The sequence below is a fragment of the Mandrillus leucophaeus genome, unplaced genomic scaffold (genome assembly GCF_000951045.1).
Source record: "Mandrillus leucophaeus isolate KB7577 unplaced genomic scaffold, Mleu.le_1.0 Scaffold3, whole genome shotgun sequence".
Taxonomy (NCBI): domain Eukaryota; kingdom Metazoa; phylum Chordata; class Mammalia; order Primates; family Cercopithecidae; genus Mandrillus; species Mandrillus leucophaeus.
In genome coordinates this window covers 15,008,939-15,030,735 of record NW_012103142.1, presented here as the reverse complement: position 1 = coordinate 15,030,735, position 21,797 = coordinate 15,008,939, and the positions used below count along the sequence as shown (strand labels likewise).

General features: G+C 41.0%; 1 protein-coding gene across 1 annotated transcript in view; it reads left to right on the top strand.

Moving 5' to 3' along the window:
* Positions 1–2,544: 2,544 nt before the first annotated feature.
* Positions 2,545–21,797, top strand: part of ADGRF1 (adhesion G protein-coupled receptor F1) — a 44,645-nt gene continuing 25,392 nt past the window's right edge. Inside the window, exons 1-5 of the mRNA XM_011986904.1 lie at positions 2,545–2,700; positions 15,651–15,762; positions 16,994–17,051; positions 18,761–18,907; positions 20,572–20,834. Coding sequence (XP_011842294.1) covers positions 15,694–15,762; positions 16,994–17,051; positions 18,761–18,907; positions 20,572–20,834 — 537 coding nt within the window. The 5' untranslated portion in view covers positions 2,545–2,700; positions 15,651–15,693. The remainder of the gene's footprint in view (positions 2,701–15,650; positions 15,763–16,993; positions 17,052–18,760; positions 18,908–20,571; positions 20,835–21,797) is intronic.

The window sequence follows — 21,797 nt, the reverse complement described above, 5'->3', positions numbered from 1 at the left end:
TTGACCAGATGAACCAAAATAATTTGTTCACCTGGCTTCTTATGCTCAAGTGAACACCTTGTTCATGCCTGTGAAACATTATAATCAAACTAGAGAGGCAACAAACTCCACAGCTCTGCACTCAGAAGGTTAGCTTTGTCCTGAGCTCTTAAGGTAACAAGATGTCTGAATGCTGCCACAGTGCATAAACCCATGCTGCTTCCTTTTGCACTGTGTCCTTTGCAAAGACCAGAGAGCTCCTCAAACTCACCAGGAAGTATTGAGGAATTTAGTGTTGCGTGCACTAACAGATTCTTAGCAGGAAATTAGAAGGGGTGAGTAAATTGCTTTTTGGTGAGTCATCAGTTTCAAAAACACACCTTATTTCTGAAACAACCTGAATATTGTACATACTTGACTTCCTTCTATTAAACACAGAATAAAAAACTATTAAATGCATTCATCTGTTTGGATTCAGATTTTCTCCAAAATCAATGCACTCATGGAATCGTTGATGTCTACTTGTTGCCTCACCTACTAGTGTGTGCTAAAGTGTTTTTGGTTTAATGAGACAATGCAGTATTTCTTTTGGTTCTGAGGGCCATACGTTGGCCCCTAGGAAGTTATTGGACTGCAATGGCACAATGAGCCAAAGGTGGGTAACAGAGCTTCCATCTCAGCTTCAACCCCTCACCACCTTAAACTCCACACTAGTTGGTCATTTTAACTGTTTGCACCCAATTCCATGGCCACTTTCTTGGCCTAGTGATTAGTAGATTATCAATTCCTTTTTATAAACACATTCCTACTAGGATGTCAGTGAATTACTGTAAACACTTGCAATTTAATATAGACAATAGGAAAGGTGTGGCCCTGAACTGAGAAGATGGCATCTCTCATCTTAAAACTTCAGACATTGAACCTACTAAGTAAGAGTATGTATTTCTGGAAGTCTTTAACCTTTTGGAATGGAAATTTGGTCTCCAGTTATAACTGATGAACTGTGAAACAGGCAAAGCCCTGCAGAAAACAAGCAGAAGGAGAATGGAATTAACTCGACTAAATTATGAGATTAACTTTTTTCCACCCAGGCTGATGGGGGACAAAGGAACAATGGTTGAAGCTTGAGTCTACCTGACAATTGGGGTTTGTCAGGTAAGCCCCATTCTCTTGATAATTTTTTCAGTGGGCTAGACCCAGACCCAATCATGATGAGTATGATATGGATTGGTGGCCCAGCTGGTCTGTAAGACAAGTAGGTCATACTGGGTTTAGGCCAACATGGCACTAAAGATCTTCAGCATACAATTAGAAGCTCAGATATTGATGGGAATATTGTTCACTCTAAAAAAGATGTTTTTATTAGAATTTACTTACTCTTTCATGAAAACATAGATGCTTCCTCTTTTCCGATTGTGAGAACAATATACCTGACTAGCTTTCCCTTTTCTTTAACTGTTAGGAAGTTCTGTCCCTAGAGATAAGTTTCAAATTTATGAAACAATAATTTCAGGGATTATTATTTGCATTACTTTTCTTAATTGACTCTTTAGTTTTATAGTTTCCTTTTTTATAGTTTATATAGAGCTTTTATAATGATTTTAAAATTGTTATTCTCACACTATTTTATTTTGTGTATTAACATTGGAAGCCAGCTCAAGTCATTTGTAAAATGTGGAATGCTTAAAGGAAACAAAAGAAAATTAATACATTAATTGAATTCAGAGATATCCTTTGCTTTCTTTTCAGTGGCATTTTTGAGAATTAACATATTATTATCCCCTTCATTATTCCATTAACAGAATGAAAAATTGCTAATTTAGATGTGGTTGTTAGTTGCTCATTACCTTGACCAAAAGTAATTTACGAGCCAATGTGGCTAAAGCTATAGCACATAACAATCTTGACCTTTCATAGTTTTCAAATTGGATGACTCCTTGGAAAGAAAACAAATCTTTACTAAAGAAGTTAATAGGGTTTCACTCTAGGTTTTCTAAGGACAAAGAACACACCGAAAGCATTCACCTCAGCATCCACCCTGTTGCTGTGTTTTGCCACAGCTCCTTTGGTGCTACCCCACGCAGGAGTCTGAGGTGGTTTTACCCGGGAAAGTAGCTAGTTGATTCTTTAGCCTTAAATGGAAAAGTTGGAAAAGGAAAAACAGTATCTACTCTTATTTCTGCTCCACAGGAATTACCCACCTGTCCTCATTGGAATTATGCATGAAGGGCTGCATTCCTTCAGCTTTATAGGGTATGACCCAGTGTGTTCAGAGGCTGGACGGGAAGATTTGATGGAGTAGCATTTTGTAGCAAACCGATCTAGGGCAAAAGTGTTCCACATTCCCCTAGAGCTTTTCTCTCCCATTTCCCTTCTGTGATTTCAGACACCCATCTATGTTTGCTGGGAGAATCATTAAGTCTTGAGCTCTGCGCTCCTTCCTCTTACCAGACCTAATAGTGACTTTAAGGTGGAGGGGAAGTTAGCAGAAAAGTATATTGTTTCCGTCTTGAAGGGGGCGTGTCCCAGGCTTGTCTACCTGCACAGACAGTAATGTGTGCCAGGAACTGCTGATGGATCAGTGAGCTGTGTTCACGCCAGTGAGCTGCTGTTGCTCAGATACTAATACTTTCTTTCCAAACAGCATAAGAAGTAATTGAGTCACAAGTACACTGAAGGAAGGGCACCCTCGAGCTGTGGCGTGAAGAGAGAAATCACCAGGTAAGCCCAATGACCGTACTTTGATTACTAAGAACGTGTATTACTATGACCAATACTCCCTGTTAGTCTGAGATTATTTTTTCTCTCCTTGAAAAAAAAATTCTGATTTTAATATCTCATTTCCCAAAGACAGTTAATTAAGGGAACAGAGCTGAAAAAGCAATGAGCAGAAACAACAGATTTCAATCCACTTACTAACTATAATGAGGTGATTAGCTGAGGCTCAAGCTCCAGATTATCTCACTCAAAGCACACTCTTCCCTCTGTGCTAACGCAGGACCCCCATTCTTCTGATGTGCCAGAGAGGTAGATTGACTAGAATAAAACGGGCTCCACCAAAGATACTTGCTAAAGTATCAGTCATATGGTTTTCACTAATTCATAATACATTAACCATAGCAATCTCTTAAAATAAAATCGCGCTTGAGAGAATTAAGCTTATTTTTCCTTTAGGGTGAATTCGTTTAAGCTTTGCCTGAATCCATATGTACCCAGAAAGTACTTCTCAATTTAACTCCTTTCCAGGACTCCAAAAAACCCTAGAATTGACTAATTATTTCTCCTGCTACTTCCCCAAGTAAATATAAAATGACACACTGTATTTTCTTAGCAGCTGCCTTGAAAATATAGAATTTTTCTTTTCTCTTTTCTTTGTTTTCATGAAAAATCCATTTATGTAAACCTGATAGCCTATGTAATATGCCATGCCAGAGACTACATGAAGGAAAAATACTGAAGGAGGAATAGAAAGAAGGTCAAGGTGGGAGAGCCGTGGAGAAGTGATGACCTTGACTTTTTCGTGCTGAGATCCATTAAGCTCAACTTGATAATAGCATTCATGGGCTGGAGATTACAAACAGAGGCGAGAATAACAAAAAATAAACAAAAGTACATTCTTTAATATGTTAGAATATTAACACAAGCCTTTTATTATGTTCTGTTTTCATTAAGAAAACACCACTCATTATCTAACCATAACCCAAATTGACAAGTGTTCTAATAATGGTCCCATAATACTTTACTCAACCATTGACAAGTAGTAAAACACTGAGCAAATTACTTAGTTGTCTTGTCCTGGTTATTTCATTTGTAAAGTGGTGCCAATAAGCATTAAGATTGGAAATAGGAGTGTATGCCTGTGGAGTCTGACAAGCTCAACTTGCAAACTCACCTTTTGTGCATAACCCTAAGCTGACATGAATTATTGATGGATGCCTCGTATGTCTTGCTTCTCCAAAAGGAGAGTAAATTTCTTAAAAAGCAGGGACAGTGTCCCCATAACAGGGTCTGTCTGTTGCTGGGCTGAGGGCAAGGAAAGCACCATACTTTCACAACAATGTACTTTCTGATGTCTTTCATTACACAACTAAAGGAATGCAAACATCTTCTTTAAAAAAGTAAATGAACACATTCATTCAAATTAGGATATAAGTAAATGATTTTAGTGCTTTGGCTGAAAGTAAAGTAAAAACTGGAAGAAGCAAGAGGGTACTGGATATCTGAGGGCATTAGCAGTGGTAGGGGTGTACGTCACAAGGGTGCACAACTCAGAAAGTGGGGGAGTGGCATCCTCAGGACAAGTGTCACTGAATTCACAATTTTGCTTAAGGCCACCCTTATGAAACTGTGTTGTGTAACCTACCTAATCTAAATGTTTATATTTTGTAAGTTTCAAAATATTTTGCCTAGTTTTATTTTATTTTATTTTATTTTTTGTGACGGAGTCTCGCTCTGTCGCCCAGGCTGGAGTGCAGTGGCGCGATCTCGGCTCACTGCAAGCTCCGCCTCCCGGGTTCACGCCATTCTCCTGCCTCAGCCTCCTGAGTAGCTGGGACTACAGGTGCTCGCCACCACGCCCGGCTAATTTTTTGTATTTTTAGTAGAGACGGGGTTTCACCGTGTTAGCCAGGATGGTCTCTATCTCCTGATCTCCTGACCTCGTGATCCTCCCACCTCGGTCTCTCAGAGTGCAGGGATTACAGGCGTGACCCACTGCGCCCAGCCGCCTGGCTTTCTTTAGTTTTTTGGCAGGGAACACCTATAGCTTGTAGAGAAGGGGAAACGCTGTTGCCAAATACCTATGTCTTGGGATTTTCCTAAATTGTGTTTGTCTTAGCAGAGTAGTGCTCACAAGATTTCAAGGTCTTCAGAGTTCTTGACTGGATAGATACACGGTTTTATTTTATTTAATTATCTATTTATTTATTTATTTTTGAGACAGAGTCTCACTCTGTTGCTCAGGCTGGAGTGCAGTGGCCCAATCCCAGCTCACCGCAACCTCTGCATCCCAGGATCTAGCAATTCTCCTGTCTCAGTCTCCTGAGTAGCTGGGATTACAGACACCTGCCACTACACCTGGCTAATTTTTGTATTTTTAGTAGAGAAAGAGTTTCACCATGTTGGCCAGGCTCTTCTCAAACTCATGACTTCAAGTGATCCACCAGCCTTGGCCTCCCAAAGTGCTGGGATTATAGGCATGAGCCACCACGCCCAGAGACACATGGTTTTAATAGATGTGAAAACAGTTTAGAATCTTGGAGGGATAGTACTAAAGGTCTATGGCATCGTTCTCTGAAACATACCCTCTTCCATGCACAGCTGGGTTGAAGCCTTGATAAACTCACCCCGTAGTACACAAAACCACTAAGGAAGGGAAGCCTTCTTATCACATCCCCTCCCCAATAAGCCACAGATAATCTCATAGAGGCTTCTGGTCAGTGGCTGATGGAAACTGGGATCTGGCGTGTTGAGAATGAAAATTCATAGGAATTAATAATAGAAGTGGAAAATGCCCTAGCATTTCAGAGAGTTGAAATACATTTCCTATGCGCACTCAGTTGAAAAAATAAAATGCAGAGATGAACAGCAATGAGGTATGCAGTCCTAAAACTGCAAACTCTAGTTAACGTTTTATTGATGAGCATTATCAGATCCTCATGGTGTCTTCTTGGTCTCAGTGCAAATGTCAGTTTTTAATCTCCAGAGGTCCACAAATCTAAAGACTTTAAAGTCCTCAAGATAATTTTCTTATTCTTCTTTCTCAGAAGACAAAACTTTAAAACCTGATAAGAGTTTCTTTACTGTTTTGAGATAAGCAGATATTTATTACACATTTGTGAAGTTGGGACAGCCTGTCGTAATACAACAGATTCACACCTGCAAAGTTCTGGGTAAAGAGAATTTGTGTTAAGCAGGTTATATTTTCTGTAAGCACCTTTCACACTTGTGTTTGTACTGCATGCAGCCTGACTCTACTTGCAGACTTCCCTATGCTTAATCTCTTAAAGAATTAAGTTAATTATTTCTGATAAGACACTTAATGATATATTTCTTAGGCATATCATACTCTTTTATGTTGTTGACCAAGGTATCAATTAAGCAGGTAATTGGTAAAAGATGTAGATATGGTATAATTAAAAAAATATATTTAGGTCAGAATTTTATAGAAAAAGGTGGGCCTCATTAAACAAGCTTACAGCTCGATAGGGGGAATAAATTATAGTGTTCTATACCACTGCAGAATGATTATAGTTAACAATAATATATAGGTTCAAATAACTAGAAGGAGAATATTCAATGTTCCCAACACAAAGAAAGATAAATGTTTGAGATGATGGATATGCTAATTACCCTGATCTGATCACTATATATTATATATATCAAAACATTACTAGGTACGCTATAAATGTGTACAATTATTATTTGTCAATTAAAAATAAAATTTAAAATAAATAAGTAGATAAAATTGATAAAGAATTATCAAGGTGGTCTAGATAAAAAATGGTTTCACTGGGAAATACAGTTGACAAAATTGGCTATTCACTTGGAGGAAATGAAAGGAAATCTGAAAACCTAAATAAATTCCAGAAGGATTAAAGATTTACTTATTTCATCCCAAAACCTAAATTAACTTAAGAAAGATTGAAGATTTAAGTGTATTAGAAATAATTTAAAGAACGAACGAAGTGTTAGACTAAAATGTAGAAGAATGTTTTCCAATCTTTTTATAGAAAACACATTCTTTGGCCGGACACGGTGGTTCACACCTGTAATCCCAGCACTTCTGGAGGCTGAGGCGGGCCGATCGTCTGAGGTCAGGAGTTCGAGACCAACCTGGCCAACATGGTGAAACCCTGTCTCTACTAAAAATACAAAAATCAGCTGGGCATGATGACATGCACCTGTAGTCCCAGCTACTCCGGAGACTGAGGCAGAAGAATCGCTTGAACCTGGGAGGCAGAGGTTGCGGTGAGCCGAGATTGCACCACTGCACTCCAGCCTAGGTGACAGGGCGTGACTCTGTCTCAAAACACAAACAAGCAAACAAAACCACACATTCTTCACACAACCCCAAGGTTAAAATCCATAATGGGGCTGGGTGTGGTGGCTCATACCTGAAATCTCAACACTTTGAGAGGTTGAGGAAGAAGGATCACTTGAGCCCAGGAATTCAAGACCAGTGTGAACAATATGTCGAGACCTCGTCTCTGCAAAACAATAAATGAAAAAATAATTAGCTGGGTGTGGTGGTGCGTGCCTATAGTCCCAGGCACTCAGGAGGCTGAGACAAGAGGATCATTTGAGCCCAGGATGGGGCTGTAGTGAGCTATGATCATGGCACTGCACTCCAGCCTGGGCAGCAGAGCGAGACCCTGTCTCTAAATATAGCTAAAAGTAAAAATGAATAAGTAAAATCCATAATGGAAAAGATTGACAGATGTGATTTCATGAACATTTTAATCTTTTGTGCAGAAGAAAATAATGCAAAAGGTTTAAAGACGGACTACAAACCATGAGCAAATACCTATAATAAGAGTGACAAAGACAAAAGAGTTCCTAAAACATAATTTTAAAGAAAAAGATGGACATTCCAATAGATAAACTTAGGAAAATGACTTAAGTAGTCAAGCTGGAAAAAAATACAAATGGCCAGTAAATCTCTAAAAAAATGCTTAAACTTACTGATAATCAAACACAGGAAAATTAAAATAATAAGGCAAAAATTTTGCCTATCTGTTTGGCAACATTAAAAAGATATTGTGGACAGAGTGATGAAACAGGCATTTCTGCAGCTTACCAGTGAGTGTAAATGGGTACAGGCTAGGAGGGCAATTTGACCATGTCTATAAAATCTCAAAATATGTAAACCTTTGGAAGCAGCACTTTCCTTTTAACTTAGAAAAGTTAAAAGTTCAATCCTGGTTTACCTGGAATTCAGATGCGTGGAAGGAAGCTTAATAGAAGGGAAGTTTGAGGGCAGACTGCGGGAGTTCAAAACTGCGATGATCTTGAGTTTGCTTTTCATTCTGTATGGTGTAGAATCTGGATGGTTTCTGAGGATGAATTGATGTGATATTTTCAGGATAGGTGGAATGCCAGTCAACTGGTTCTATTTCTAGAAGAATCATCTGGGGAATATGATTTTAAAAGTTATTTTTACTTTTTAAGAAAATCACGATGAAAATACTATTCATATGTAAAGGGAAATGTAAAGAATTAGGGGGTTTTGGTAGGTTTGAAACAATGAAGATTTATCAGTGTAAGCATGGAATGAGAAGTAAGAGAAGTGTGTTTTACTCTTATTTAAAATAGATCACCCAAGAAGAGTTTGTAACATCTTTAATTTGACCATTCGTATATAAAGATCCCACAGAGTCTATTCTGCAGGGGTTTTCCAGCAGGCCTGATCATTTGTGTTTCCATCCTTAGACACCTGACTCTCCTTAGACACTGAGGACAATCATGTTTATCAGGAAGATAACTTGTTTTTTCTTGTGTAATGTCAACTTTTATTTTAGCGTGGGGGGTACCTGTGCAGTTTTGTTACATGGGTAGTAGATTGTGTAATGTTGAGGTTTGGGGTACAAATGATCCTGTCACCAGGTAGTGAGCATAGTACCCAATAAGTAGCTGTTTTTTGTTTGTTTTGTTTTGTTTTGTTTTGTTTTTGAGACAGGTTCTCCCTCTGTCTCCCGCGCTGGAGTGCAGTGGTGCGATCTTGGCTCCCTGCAACCTCCGCCTCCAGGGCTCAGGTGACTTTCCCACCTCAGCCTCCCAAGTAGCTGAGACCACAGGTGCGCACCAACATGCCCGGCTAATTTTTGTATTTTTAGTAGAGACAGGGTTTCACCATGTTGCCCAGGCTGGTCTCGAACTCCTGAGCTCAAGCAATGTACCAGCCTCTGCTTTCCAAATTGCTGGGATTACAGGCCTGAGCCATCGTGCCCAGCCCAATAGGTAGCTTTTCAGCTCTTTCCCCCTCTCCCTCTCTCTCTGCTCTAGGAGTCCCCAGTGTTGATTGTTTCCATCTTTATGTTCATGTGTACCCAGTGCTTAGCTGCCACTTGTAAGTGAGAACATGCAAATTAGCTCAGGAACAGGAAGACAGCTTTGAAATGTATGTTCTTTTTTCTGAAAAAAAGAATTGTTTGTAAGGAACTCAGGTGGAGATCAAATTAACAATCATGATTTTATTAAAATCATGCCCCAAGCAACAAAAACTAACTGGCTCATGGTCGGAGGGAAATACTTGATTCTTTGGGCTGAGAAATTTAGGGAAATAGTTAACAAATTCTTTTTATTTAGAATTTAAACGTCACATTTTCATTTTCTGCAATTGTGAAATGAAAATAAATTCCACTTAACTTACACAAGTGCCCAAATAATCAAATCAAAACATATTGAAAAGCACTTTGTAAATTAGAAGGAATTATTTTATTTCTTTTTTATGAGGTAGCTATCACCTTTCTGGAGTTCTGTTCAGGTACTTCTTAATTTTTAAAAGCAAACAATGCAAGAAGCTCAAATTATCTGGTCTTTCCTTTCTTTAAATGAAGTTGAGTAGAGGAGATGAGAAATAAGCCCTACCTAGGAATTCCAAGGAAGCCTGGGTCCTGTTGCTAAGCTGAAATCTTGGCTAGAAGAAAGAGCTTGGCACCTTTTGCGGAATGCCGTTAATCATCTTTTAAGGGCTTAGTGGTCACTCCTGCTATACTGAACCACAAACGGCTGGTGAGCATCTTCAGTTACAAGGGATTGGAATAGAGCCAACCCATGAGGCTCGCAGCTAAGCCTTTTACAGTGAAAATGAGCTGGACTGGTCTTCTGTGGGAAACGAACCCTACTAGCATGTCAGAAGGCATATTGAGCAATGAGCTAAAAACAACAAATCATCCTGAGTGAAGCTCTTCTCAGATGCAAAGTGCAGACTAAATAGAAAAACAGAATCCTTGTTAGGAAGGAGCAGACAGCTATGCTAGGCTGCAGACACCAGCAGCAGGAGAAATACTCTTGAGCTGAATGACGTTCTAATTAGTGGCAAAGGAAACACAAACTTAGAAGCACATATCTCAATTCTGGGATGGGAAAGGATCAGATTTGGAGGTAGGGTCACAAACTGGACTCCGAAGGCACAACCAATCAATGAAACATAGGACAGTTAAAATAGGGACCCTGGAACAGAGATTCTCGGTAACCCAGAAGTTCACAGAAGTGGGTCTGGATTGTGGCTTTCAGAGTTTCTCTTGAGGCATGGAGCTACCATGCATGATAGGCGGGCATGACTGTATTGTTAACAGCCAGTACATGGCACAATGCCTGGGAAATGGGAGGCTGTCAGTATACAGTATACGGTAGTTGAACAAATGCAAGTTTAGCAGATTGGTGAAGTGTCCTGGGGAAGGAGTGACTGAGCCAAGAAATTCTTTTTGTCCCCACCAGATTTATAATTCCAGAATTCTTAAAAATTATGCCTCTGTTCTGAACCTAATAATTAAATTCTTAGTAGGTTCTTAGCTCATCTCAAAAGATGTTCAAGAATTTAATAACCAGTTTGAAGAGAAAACAAGAGTAAAGATGAATAGAAATCGGTGGTCTTTCCAGGCTTTGGTTTGGTGACTGCCGATGTTGATAAAAGAATAATTACATACGTAATCTACAAATAGAAGGTGGGGAATAGGTATGTAATAATGAAACCTGAATGTGAATAGATCTGAGCTCACTTTATTTTCCCCCTTACTGTATAAAAGAAGAAACCGAATCCACAGAGTTTTAACTTTCCCAAATCCTCACGGAAGAGGTACAAACCTGAGGTTAGGGTGTAATTCATTCAGACCTCTTTCTGCTGTGTTGATAAACAGGAATGTGCTAAAACATGCTAAAATATAAAACGTGTTTACAATTTTACTGTGCACACATGTATAGAGACCTCCCCTGAGATTTTAAATGACTTTAAATTACTGTCCTTCCAGAGGAAGTTCGTCTCGTTCATATAACTTACCAAACCTCCAAACATTTTTCCAAAGATGGAAGTGGCTATCTTTTCTGTCCCTTCTCAGCTGTCTTCTCCTCTATCTCTGTCCAGTTACAGAAACACAAAGGAGCTTTTCTCAAAGGCAAGTGGCCCAACAGTTCCTAGAAAAGATAGATGCTAATGAATATGTTATCAAAAACTGGTAAAATGAGAGGTGAAACAAAACCAAGGTTTTACCGGTCATCTGCCTAACTCTTTTTGAGTCGATTCCTTTTAGATCTTATGTGGAGACCTGCTCTTTCCATCAATGTGTGTGTGCACATAGGCGCACGTGAGGCCAAGATGGACAGGAAGGAGACAGCTCTACTGGGAATTCTATTTATAAAGAAAAAAACATAATCCCATAAATATTGATGCCAGAGAAACAGCGCAGAGTTCAACTGTGCCTAAGATTAGATTGTTGCCAAGAATGCTGGAAAGTGTAGGTGTGAGCAGTTTCAACTAAGCCCGCTGTTGATAAGGAGACAGCTGTTGGCATAAATAAATGATATTTGGAGTCCATAAGTATATAACTGAAAGAATAGGGAGACAACAGCCAGCCCTCTCCAAAGGCATAATAGCAAGTTCTAATGATTGTTCCCTGAAGGACAGGGAATGAACTCACTGAATGAATTCAAGGAAGTGCAGGGTCAGGGGGCATCCCACCATGGTCAAGCCTTCCCATCGCTGGCCCCAGCAGCCACAGCACAAGGTGCGATGGAAACATGTCATACTCTAATGACAACAACAGCTCCTCATCGGTGGCAAGAACATAAGGATTCTGAGAATTTCTAAATAATCAGGACCATTCCAGCTTGGAAGGGAAGTGATGAAAATACCATGGGGTTAATGTTTAACAAAGGCGAAGTTCAGTGGGATTTATGAGGACCTCGTACACACACAAAGCAATCTCTGACATCCTTGCTGCTGTGGACCCTCCTTTGAGTCAGATAATTCAATTACTGTAAAAATGTACTTTTATTGCTTCAAAGCTGGGATCTCTCCATTTCCAGAGTGGCGGGAATCAGTTAAACCAAGTGCACTTTTTTAAAAAAATAAGTTAATTTGACTCAGAATTGAAGTCAAATTCTGGCACAATCCAGCAAGTAACTATAGAAGCTGATGGTAAGGTTGAAATACTAGGCACCACTCTGGGTACTTGCAAATTACTCATTCAATTCTCCTAAGAGCCTGTGAATTAAATACTATTTTCCCCATATTCTTGATGAGTAACCAAAGTATAGAAAACTTAAGACAATTCCAAAGGGCATCCAGTTGATAAATGTCAAAGCTGGGAATGGGGCCCTGGCTAGCGCAGCTACAGAGCCCATTTTGACCCATGTGCCTTGAGATTTCATTTTTTCCCACCTTTGACTAGTTGTCAAATACAGGATGTCCAGTTAAATTTGAATTTCAGATAAGAAACAAATAATTTTAGACAACAAATAATGTTGCAAATATTGCACAGGGCCATACTTCACTAAAACATTTCATTGTTTATTTGAAATTCAAAATTTTGAGGGTATCTTGTGTTTTTACTTCTTAAACCTTACAACTGTATCCCAGAGGGAGCTATATGCACCAAGGAAGCAAAGAAAACAATTTTGATTCACTTGAGCTTTGGTTTCAAATCCCAGAGTAGAACTCCTATCACAGGACTAGACTAGGTAGAGAAATCTTTATTTTGTATTTTATTTTTATTGTTTTAAGGATGGAGGGTAGCAGAGTGGAGGCCTCAGGCGCCACAACCTCTCCCTCTGCCACTTCTCCCTGGATAAATCGTTTTTCCTATACTTAAAACAGTCTAGAATAACAGCTCTCAAACCTGCCTGGATGTGAGCATTGCTTGTCTAGCTTTAATGATACACATGGGCTGGTCTGGCATGGTGGCTCATGCCTGTAGTCCCTCTTTGGAGGCTGAGGTGGGAGAATTGCTTAAGCCCAGGAGTTTAAGATCAGCTTGGACAATATAGTGAAACCTTGTCACTACAAAAAAATTAAAAGAATTAGCCTGTAGTCTCAGCTATTAGGGAGGCTGAGGTGGGAGGATCACTTGTGCCCAGGAGGTCAAGGCTGCAGTGAACCATGACTACACCATTGCACTTCCAGCCTGGGTGACAGAATAAGAACATGTCTCCATAATCATAATTATAATTATATTATACAGAGCTGGGCCTGACCTGTCCAAGATTTAGTACGTTTAGGGTGAGATGGGGACACCCACATTTTCTAATGAGCTCCTAAATGTTTTCTCCTTACCTTCTCTTCCCTCGCTTCCTCACTGGTCTGAAACTCTGACTCTAAGTTAGAGTTTACCATCTGTAGCAAGTCCAAGGATGCCAGAGTATATCTCTAGGGTGGGAGAAGAGGGAATAAAGAGGTGGGGTCTATGAGAGAGGACTTTTCCACAATGCCCAGAGCTGTCTTCAGGCCTTCTCAAGCTGGCTCTACAGCCTCAGGCCTGGACTACATGTATGAGAAAGATTTTTCAGAGTGGGATGAGGAGGTGAGAGAGAGAGAGAGAAACAGAGAGAGAGTGAGTCTGAGAGCCGTATGCAGGCCAGATCTCCCATTTGGAAGCAGGCCCTGGCACAAAGAGGCAAAACGGATCACACCGCAGGCACCAAGACTGTTATCCCATTTGAAAGCTCCAGCCCTATAAACTGTGACCGAAATAGTTCCCGGGAATTCAAATAAAAAAATCCTTCCCTAGAAGTGAAGAAAAAGTGGCCGGGCATAATGGCTCACACCTGTAATCCCAACATTTTGGGAGGCGGAGGCAAGCAGATCACTTGAGGTCAGGAGTTTGAGACCAGCCTGACCAACATAGTGAAACCCCATCTCGACTAAAAATACAAAAATTGGCCAGGCATTGTGATGGGCACCTGTAATCCCAGCTACTCGTGAGGCTGAGGCAGGAGAATCGCTTGAACCTGGAAGGTGAAGGTTGCAGTGAGCCACTGCACTCCAGCCTAGGCGACAGAGTGAGACTCCATCTCAAAAAAAAAAGTGAAGAAAAAGTGGAAAAGGGGCTGGAAGGGGCATAACCCCCCTCTGCAATGTGACTGTGCTTCATGAGGGTATTGCAAAATCAGTTTAGTAGAATATAACAATTTACTAATAAAAATGAAATAAATAAAATAAAAACAAGTAGAAAACATCCAAGGTACACACACACACACACATACATATTCATGTTATAACATATCTTTCTTTCTATGGGATCCTGTCAAGAAAGTTTGTAAAACACTGCTCTGGAGACAAATATTCATCACTTTTAGAAAGCAGAAAGCACAGGCAGAAAGGAATAGAACTCAGCAGACAAGCTGTGGGGAAACAAGACCCTAAAGAATACTCTAGAGCTCAGGCTGCTGCCAAAGAATTTTAAAGCAATAGATTTACAAGAAGTCTTTGGTAAACAGGAAGGTGGCGCATAAGAGGACCATTCATCCAAAAGGAGAAGGTAAATTCAAAAGCTGTACGTGTCACATTGCCTGTTTTTCATGCTGCCCCAGAAAGCCGTAGAAAAGGTCTCTGCTGAAACATTGGCCACCTCTGTGGTAGTTCTTCCCTGTCTCTAATGCCTTTTCTCTGCTTTCGAGATCAGAGGGCAGTGTGGGGTGGCACCGGAGAGATGGCAGCATTTGTATGAAGTTTAAGCACACCCAGGAAGCAAGGTAAGGGCTGGATGGAGAGCCCAACTTTGTGTACTCCGGACTGCTAAGCAAGGACACTTATTCCAGGGGAGGACTTTTGAGTTCGGGAGTCAAACTTTTTCATCTTCTCCTGTGAGATGTAAAAGAAACATTGAGAGGCCAGAAGAAGGTATTCCTTTAAGTTCTATCAATGCCGTGCAGTGAAACTTAGCGGTGATGTAAGCGTCCTGTGTTGAGCTACCCAATATGGTAGCTCCTAGCCACATGTGGCCCCTGAGCACTGGAAATGTGGTCAACGTGATTGAGCAACTGAATTTTAAATTTAATTTAATTTTAACTGTCATTCGTATTTAGATAGCCGCACATGGCTAGTGGCTACTGCATTAGACAGAACAATTCTAACATTTTGTGATTTTTTTTGATGCAAAATAACCTGGGTGTAAGTGATTAATCTTGTGACCAGGTCTATGTACTGAGTTTTATCTAAATTATTTGAGATAATCATAAACTCAAGGACATCTTTTAGCTGATTATATCTACTATGAAAAAGGAAATTTGCTGGATTGATTCATTATTATTTATATGCTTAAACACTCAAATTGTATCCTGGTATTAATGGTTTAAAGAGTCTTTGGTTATTTTAATGTTTTTCTTTACTGAAAGGAAAAGGAAACTGCAGTGAAATAGAAAAGACTGGTGTTAAATGCACCTAGTTGCAATGTTAAGCAAGTCATGATTTAAAAAACAGCCTGTGTTTAGTCAGATACCATCACCCGAAGAGAGTTCTAGAGCAGTTTTCTAGTAAGTCTGTAAGGTGGAAATTTACTACGTCTGCTATGGGAGCAGAAGTCATGATGTCACAGGTTCCGTGAAGTGGAAACACAGTCGAACACCCAGGGGCTCGGATCAGCTCAGCGAGGCCCTACCACTGTGTGCATTTTTACATTTTGGCTTGAATTTCTTGTTTTTATGCCTCTACCTTACCTGATACCCTGCTTGTTTAGTCACAGACTATGCACCCGACTGCTGCTGCTCAGTCCAGGGAAAATGAAAGTTGGAGTGCTGTGGCTCATTTCTTTCTTCACCTTCACTGATGGCCACGGTGGCTTCCTGGGGGTAAGTTGGTGCTATATCTCATATCTCTTCTCAACTATCTCTCCTCTCTCCTTCTGGCACTTTTAGAACCCCTCACTCTTTAGGGGACTGCAACTGCATAATTTAATGTACTTGAGATCCGAAGTCCTGAGTTCTCGTTTCAACATGACCAACATTCATTGTGTGGCCTTGAATAAGTAAGTCATTTCATCTCTTCGGAGTTTAGATGATCAAACTGCAAAAGAAGGATCTTTGATTAAACTATCTTAGAGATCTTTTCCAGTTCAACACATTCTCTACTATGGCTTCTTGGATGCAGAAAAGTCACATAGATGGACATTAGCAATCCTTTGACACTCTCTTCCCTATCTACACTCGCTGTCGTGATGCTTTCATCTAGGATCATGGTTTTAATATTCTCTATGTACAGATGACTCCCAGCTGTATAGCTCCATCTCAGACCTCTCCCCTGTCCACACTCACATGTCCATTACCTGCGTGTTATTTCCAGCTGGGCACCCAGTGGACCTCCGAACTTCATTTGTCCGAAATCGAACCCACTCCTTCTTACCTGTCTCAGCAGGTGGTATCACTATCTTTCCAGCTACTTAGGCAAAAACACCTTAAGAATCATGCTTGACTCTTCTCACATTCCATATCTAAACCACTGACATTACTTTTTAAGCTTTATCTTTAAAATATATCCAGAATTCAAAAACTTCTCACTACTTCCGTGGCTGCTACCTTGATCCACACCTTCATTGTCTTTCACCTGCATAATTTCAACAACCCCTGAAATACACTCATTGCTTCTGTGCTTATCTGTTCATAGCAGGGCTTCAGGATTGAGCCTGCTACAAAGTAAGTTACAGCATGTCTTTCCCCTGTTCAGAGCTCCCCAGTGGTTTCTCATCTCACTCGAGGCAAAGATAAAACCCATTCCGTGGCCTATAAAGGCCTGTACAACCTACCTCCCCAGACACCCTCTGACCCCACCTCCTGTGCCTCTCCTCTCTCTCTCCTCTCTCCGCGGCTCTCGTGTCCTCATTCTGCCTTCACCTGCCAGGCATACTCTTACCCTTCAGGTGTTTGCTCAAAAGTTGCTCCAGTGAGGCCTTCCCTGACCACCTCTCCACCATCCCTGGCTTGGGTTTTAGATTCATGATTTTAATTCATCTGGGAAACTCAGCGAGGCCTTATGAAGCACAACTCTTCAAAGTCTAACCATAACTATTTGTTTTCTTTTTAACAGAGAAATGATGGCATCAAAACAAAAAGAGAACTCACTGTGAATAAGAGAAAACATCTAGGTGAGGCTCTGTCAGACAGCATGGTGCAGTGGATTTTGGTGTCAAGGGACCAGGGTTCTAATCCCAGCAGTGCCTCTGACTGGTTGTATGATCCTAGGCATATTATTAAACATCCAAATATGTACAAGGAGAACGACAGTAATTCCTATGAGCAGGACATTTGTGAAGATTAAGTAATATCATGAGAGCATAGTGTCTTACATCAGACCTGGCAAGCAGCTGTTCACACACGCCCTTTTCTTCTGTGCCTTGATTCTAACAATGTAATTAACAGCCATAGTTCCAGTCTGGAAATGAATTGTGTTCTGAAATTTAGTTTGTGGATCTGATGTTTCTAGTGCTGAACACATTTCCTCATAAGAACAGTGATGCACATGTGGTTGTTAGGTTCCTGGATCAGTCCACAATAGCTTTTCTATCATGCAATGAATCTGCCATACAGCAATCTGCTAATAGTACCGTAGCACCTATCACCATGCAAGGCTACACTTCTTTGGGAAAATGAAATCAAAATTTCAACTTGTAATGACATGAATACAATTTTCCTGACAGTAAAAATAACAATAAAAATATAGCAACTATTATTGGGATGTTACTATGTGGCAGGACTATTTGAAGTGCATTAGTTGAATTAAACCCTCACACTGACCCTCTGAGTTAGGTACAGCAGTCACCTTTATTTTACAGATAGTGAAACTAAGGCACAGAACTAGCAGCAGGGACCAGGATTCAAATCCAGTCAATCTGGCTCCAGAACCAGTGCCATTAACCCCTGACGATGTGAGCAAGGCCACCCTTTTCCCTGTTCCCCACTCCTCACCTGCTTGGACAGTAGGAATGGGACTCACGTCAGCTCCCACCGCTAAGAGACGACTTTCAATGCCTGGGGAAGAGGCTCCAGTCTGTAAGGAGATGGGAGAGTAAGAGATGGGACTGGGGTGCAATGGTGTGGGATGTCGGGTCTTTCATAGGTGAGCTTTGGGGGACCTTGAAGCCCTTGGGAATTTCATGCCAAGTTTTATGTGAATGGACTTAAGTGAATTTTGGATGGGAGAAGACTTATAGGGTTCCCCTCCTTTCCCTGTCAAAATCAGTTAATGGCTTCTCCGTGGGGAAAGAAAAGGTGCTGTCCAGAAATGATGAGCTGGAGGTGAGGGTGCATCAAGCCTCAAGGGAAAGTTTAGTTTTGTTTTGCTTTTGGATTTCATATAAATACCCAAACTCAGCTAACAAATGGAATATTTTCACAGGAGAAGAAAGGGCTCTTCGTAAGTGTGAGATTGAGGGGTCTTATATTGGAGATACTTCAGGGAGATCAGAGCTGGGGGCGGGGGAGGGAAGGTTGACTTGGATTTCCTCACCTCTTCCCCCTTCAGTCTCAACACCTGAAGCTTGACTGTGGGTGCGCCGTGAGGAACTGTGTAACATTGAGAGAGTGATTCTGGGGAGGGACAGGCAGCACCGGGGCAGCTGGCCTGGCAGAAGTGAGAGGACAGACGTATATTCGGCATGTGTGGGAGCCATCGGCTTGTGTTTATCCTGGGTATTCATTTTTAGTCCATGTTTGGATGAGAGGAACTCAAGAACAAGCAGTGTGATAGAGTCCCTGATCTTCAGGCTGAATTTGATGATTGTTTCTCAGTCACTTCCTCAGTAATATTTTCCCCATGGACAGAAAAAAAGGTTTCTGACTCTCTTTCTCTCTTTAGGCCCAGTCCAAGAATATGAGCTGCTGCTTCAGGTGACCTATAGAGATTCCAAGGAGAAAAGAGATTTGAGGAATTTTCTGAAGCTCTTGAAGCCTCCATTATTATGGTCACACGGGCTCATGATTATCAGAGCAAAGGCTACCACGTGTAAGTGGCTGTCAGTGACTGGATATGTAAATGGAGAAGGCGGGTGTATCAGTCAGGGTTATGCTATCAGGTTGGGTTATGCTGTGGAAACAATCATCCCTACAATCTATGTGATTTAAAAGAATAAACGCTTTATTTCTTCTTCATGCTACGTGTCCATTGCAGATTGGCAGAGGGCTGTTTCTGTTGCCACCAGTACGCAGAGTGATGTATCAGACCCTATCTCATATGTACCCATGCTAAGTCAAAAATAAATGAAACACTGGAGAGTTTTCCATAGGCAATTAAATTCTCTAACTCAGAAGTGACCACAGTAATTCTGCCCACAACTTATTAGTTAGAACTGGCTCCGTGGCTCCACTTAACTTCAGGGGACTAGGATATGCAATCCTGTGTACCTGGAAGATGGCAAGAAATATTTGGCAAACAGCACTAATAAGCAAAAGGTGGGGTTCAGAGAAGTTAAATTATTGATCTAAAGCAGTGATTCTTAAAGCGTGGTGGTCCCCAGGCTAGCAGTAGCAGCAGCAGCAGCATTAGGGAACTTAACAGAAATGCAAATTCTTCATTCATCTTGACTTAGAGGATCAGAAACTCCAGGGTGAGATCTTCCAGGTGATTCTGTTGTGCAATAAAGCTTGAGAACCATTTGCTGCACACTGTGCATATTTTCACAAAGGTGTCCGGTGACTTTGCCTTGCTTTTTGATCTACTGAAAAAAAATGACTTCGGTGGGAATTTCAGGTGTGATAGAAGGGGGCAGGCATAGAGGATTGCTACTAGAGAAACTTTTCATCATGACTTTCCCCGAAAATGTTTCTCTGCCTTTGTCATCTTGCTTATAAGGCCTACCTGGGAGTGGTGGCAGGTGGATGGAAAGGAGTCTCCAATGAGATGGTGGTCAAATACCCTCTAGAATCCTTTAAATATCTCTCCTATTACAAATGTCCTCTTCTGCTTCTCTCTTCCATTGCAGTGGCTATGTATGGAGCATACATCCTTCCTTTGCATGCTAATCCCAGCCATTGTAGCTTTATGTTTGTTAGCTTTCCGATACTAACCTCAGAATTTATTGAGTTGGACATTTCCTTACCTTAAATATGTTGCCATCCTGGCTTCATCCTTCTGGCTTTTGGTGAGAAATATTACCATTATTTTACTTTTAATGGCAAAAAATTGCTATTACTTTTGCACCAATCAAATCCTTGGTCCAGATTCCATGTCAGTGCTAAGGATCAGAAATCACTACTCAGGGCTGGGTGCAGCGGCTCAGGCCTGTAATCCCAGCATTTTCGGAGGCCAAGGCAGGCAGATCACTTGAGCTCAGGAGTTCAAGACCAGCTGGCCAACATGACGAAATACTGTCTCTACTAAAAATACAAAAATTAGCCAGGGGTGGTGGTGCATGCCTGTAATCCCAGCTACTCAGGAGACTGAGGCACAAGAATCACTTGAACCCAGGAGGCAGAGTTTGCAGTGAGCTGAGATCATGCCACTGTATTCTAACCTGGGCAACAAACCAAAACAAAACTCATAGAAGATGTGAGAAGTTAATCTGAAAAATAAACATATATAAAATAAAATCACTGCTCAGCAGTAGTCAGTTTATAAACCAGAATCCATGAGACTGAGTTCTATTTTTTTTTTTTTTTTTTTTTTTGTAGACTGCAACAACCTGAATGGGGTCCTGCAGTGTACCTGTGAAGACGGCTACACCTGGTTTCCTCCTTCATGCCTCGATCCCCAGAACTGCTACCTTCACACGGCTGGAGCACTCCCAAGCTGTGAATGTCATCTCAACAATCTCAGCCAGAGTGTCAATTTCTGTGAGAAAACAAGTAAGCAACTAAGAATGCTCGGGCTGGGTCTTCTCTCACCCCAACATGCAACAGAGAAGGGACTTTGGCTCATCGTCTTGCTAGTCACTGTTTGTTTACAGGGAGATTGAGGGACAGTGATTATATATTATGTTGGGCCTGGCTGGACACAGTGAGAGTTTTCATAGTACAGAAGATCCAGAAACACATGGTGACATGTGACGGTCACTTCAACCTTTAGGTCCATCCAGCTCAGCTCTGCAATCGTATGATTCTACTGAGATTGAGGGAGAGTTGCTAAAATTCCAAAATGAGGAACTGCTTGAGTAAGCAACATTTGTCTTCCTACTCTCTTTTCACTTCTTTTGCCAACATCAATTTCAAGAAAAGGGAAGTCTAGAGATGTGAATGCAAGGAGGAACACACAGTGAATCATTCCATTAAAAGAAATGCTGTCAATTGTCAACAAATATGTGTACTGAATGCCTTGTTAAAACAAAACAAAAGCTAGAAGTCTAGCTTAGGAAACCAGTGGTAGCTGAGGGAGCTATGGCTAACTTAGGTTTCTGTTCAATGAAAGATGAGATTAGCCAAATGACACGGACTCCAGGGCATGAAAGACTTTAAAAAGCTCCTGCAATGATTACTTCAGTTAACTGGAAGCCCCAGATATTGGTGGAACTGAGCAAAGAATGAGCCTGAAATAGCCCAGCTTAATTGGGAATACTGGCTCTCCTTCCTGGGACTACAGCAATTCAGGTTATGGCAATACATTACTTATTAAGCACCATCTTTATACCCAGATCAGAGGCAAATTCTAGGAGGACATGAAGAAGAATTTCTCTTGCTGTCTATGAATTAAGAGACTCATTGGAGAGGCCAGGCTGTAATACAAGAAAGAAAATAATGTCATTTCTTCAACAAATGTTGATGAAAGCCTATGTTTTGAAAGATGGGCACAGCAGCTTACACCTGTAATCCTAGCACTTTGGAAGGTTAAGGCAGGCTGATTGCTTGAACTCAGGAAGAGTTCGAGACCAGCTTGGGCAACATGGCGAAAACGTATCTCTGCA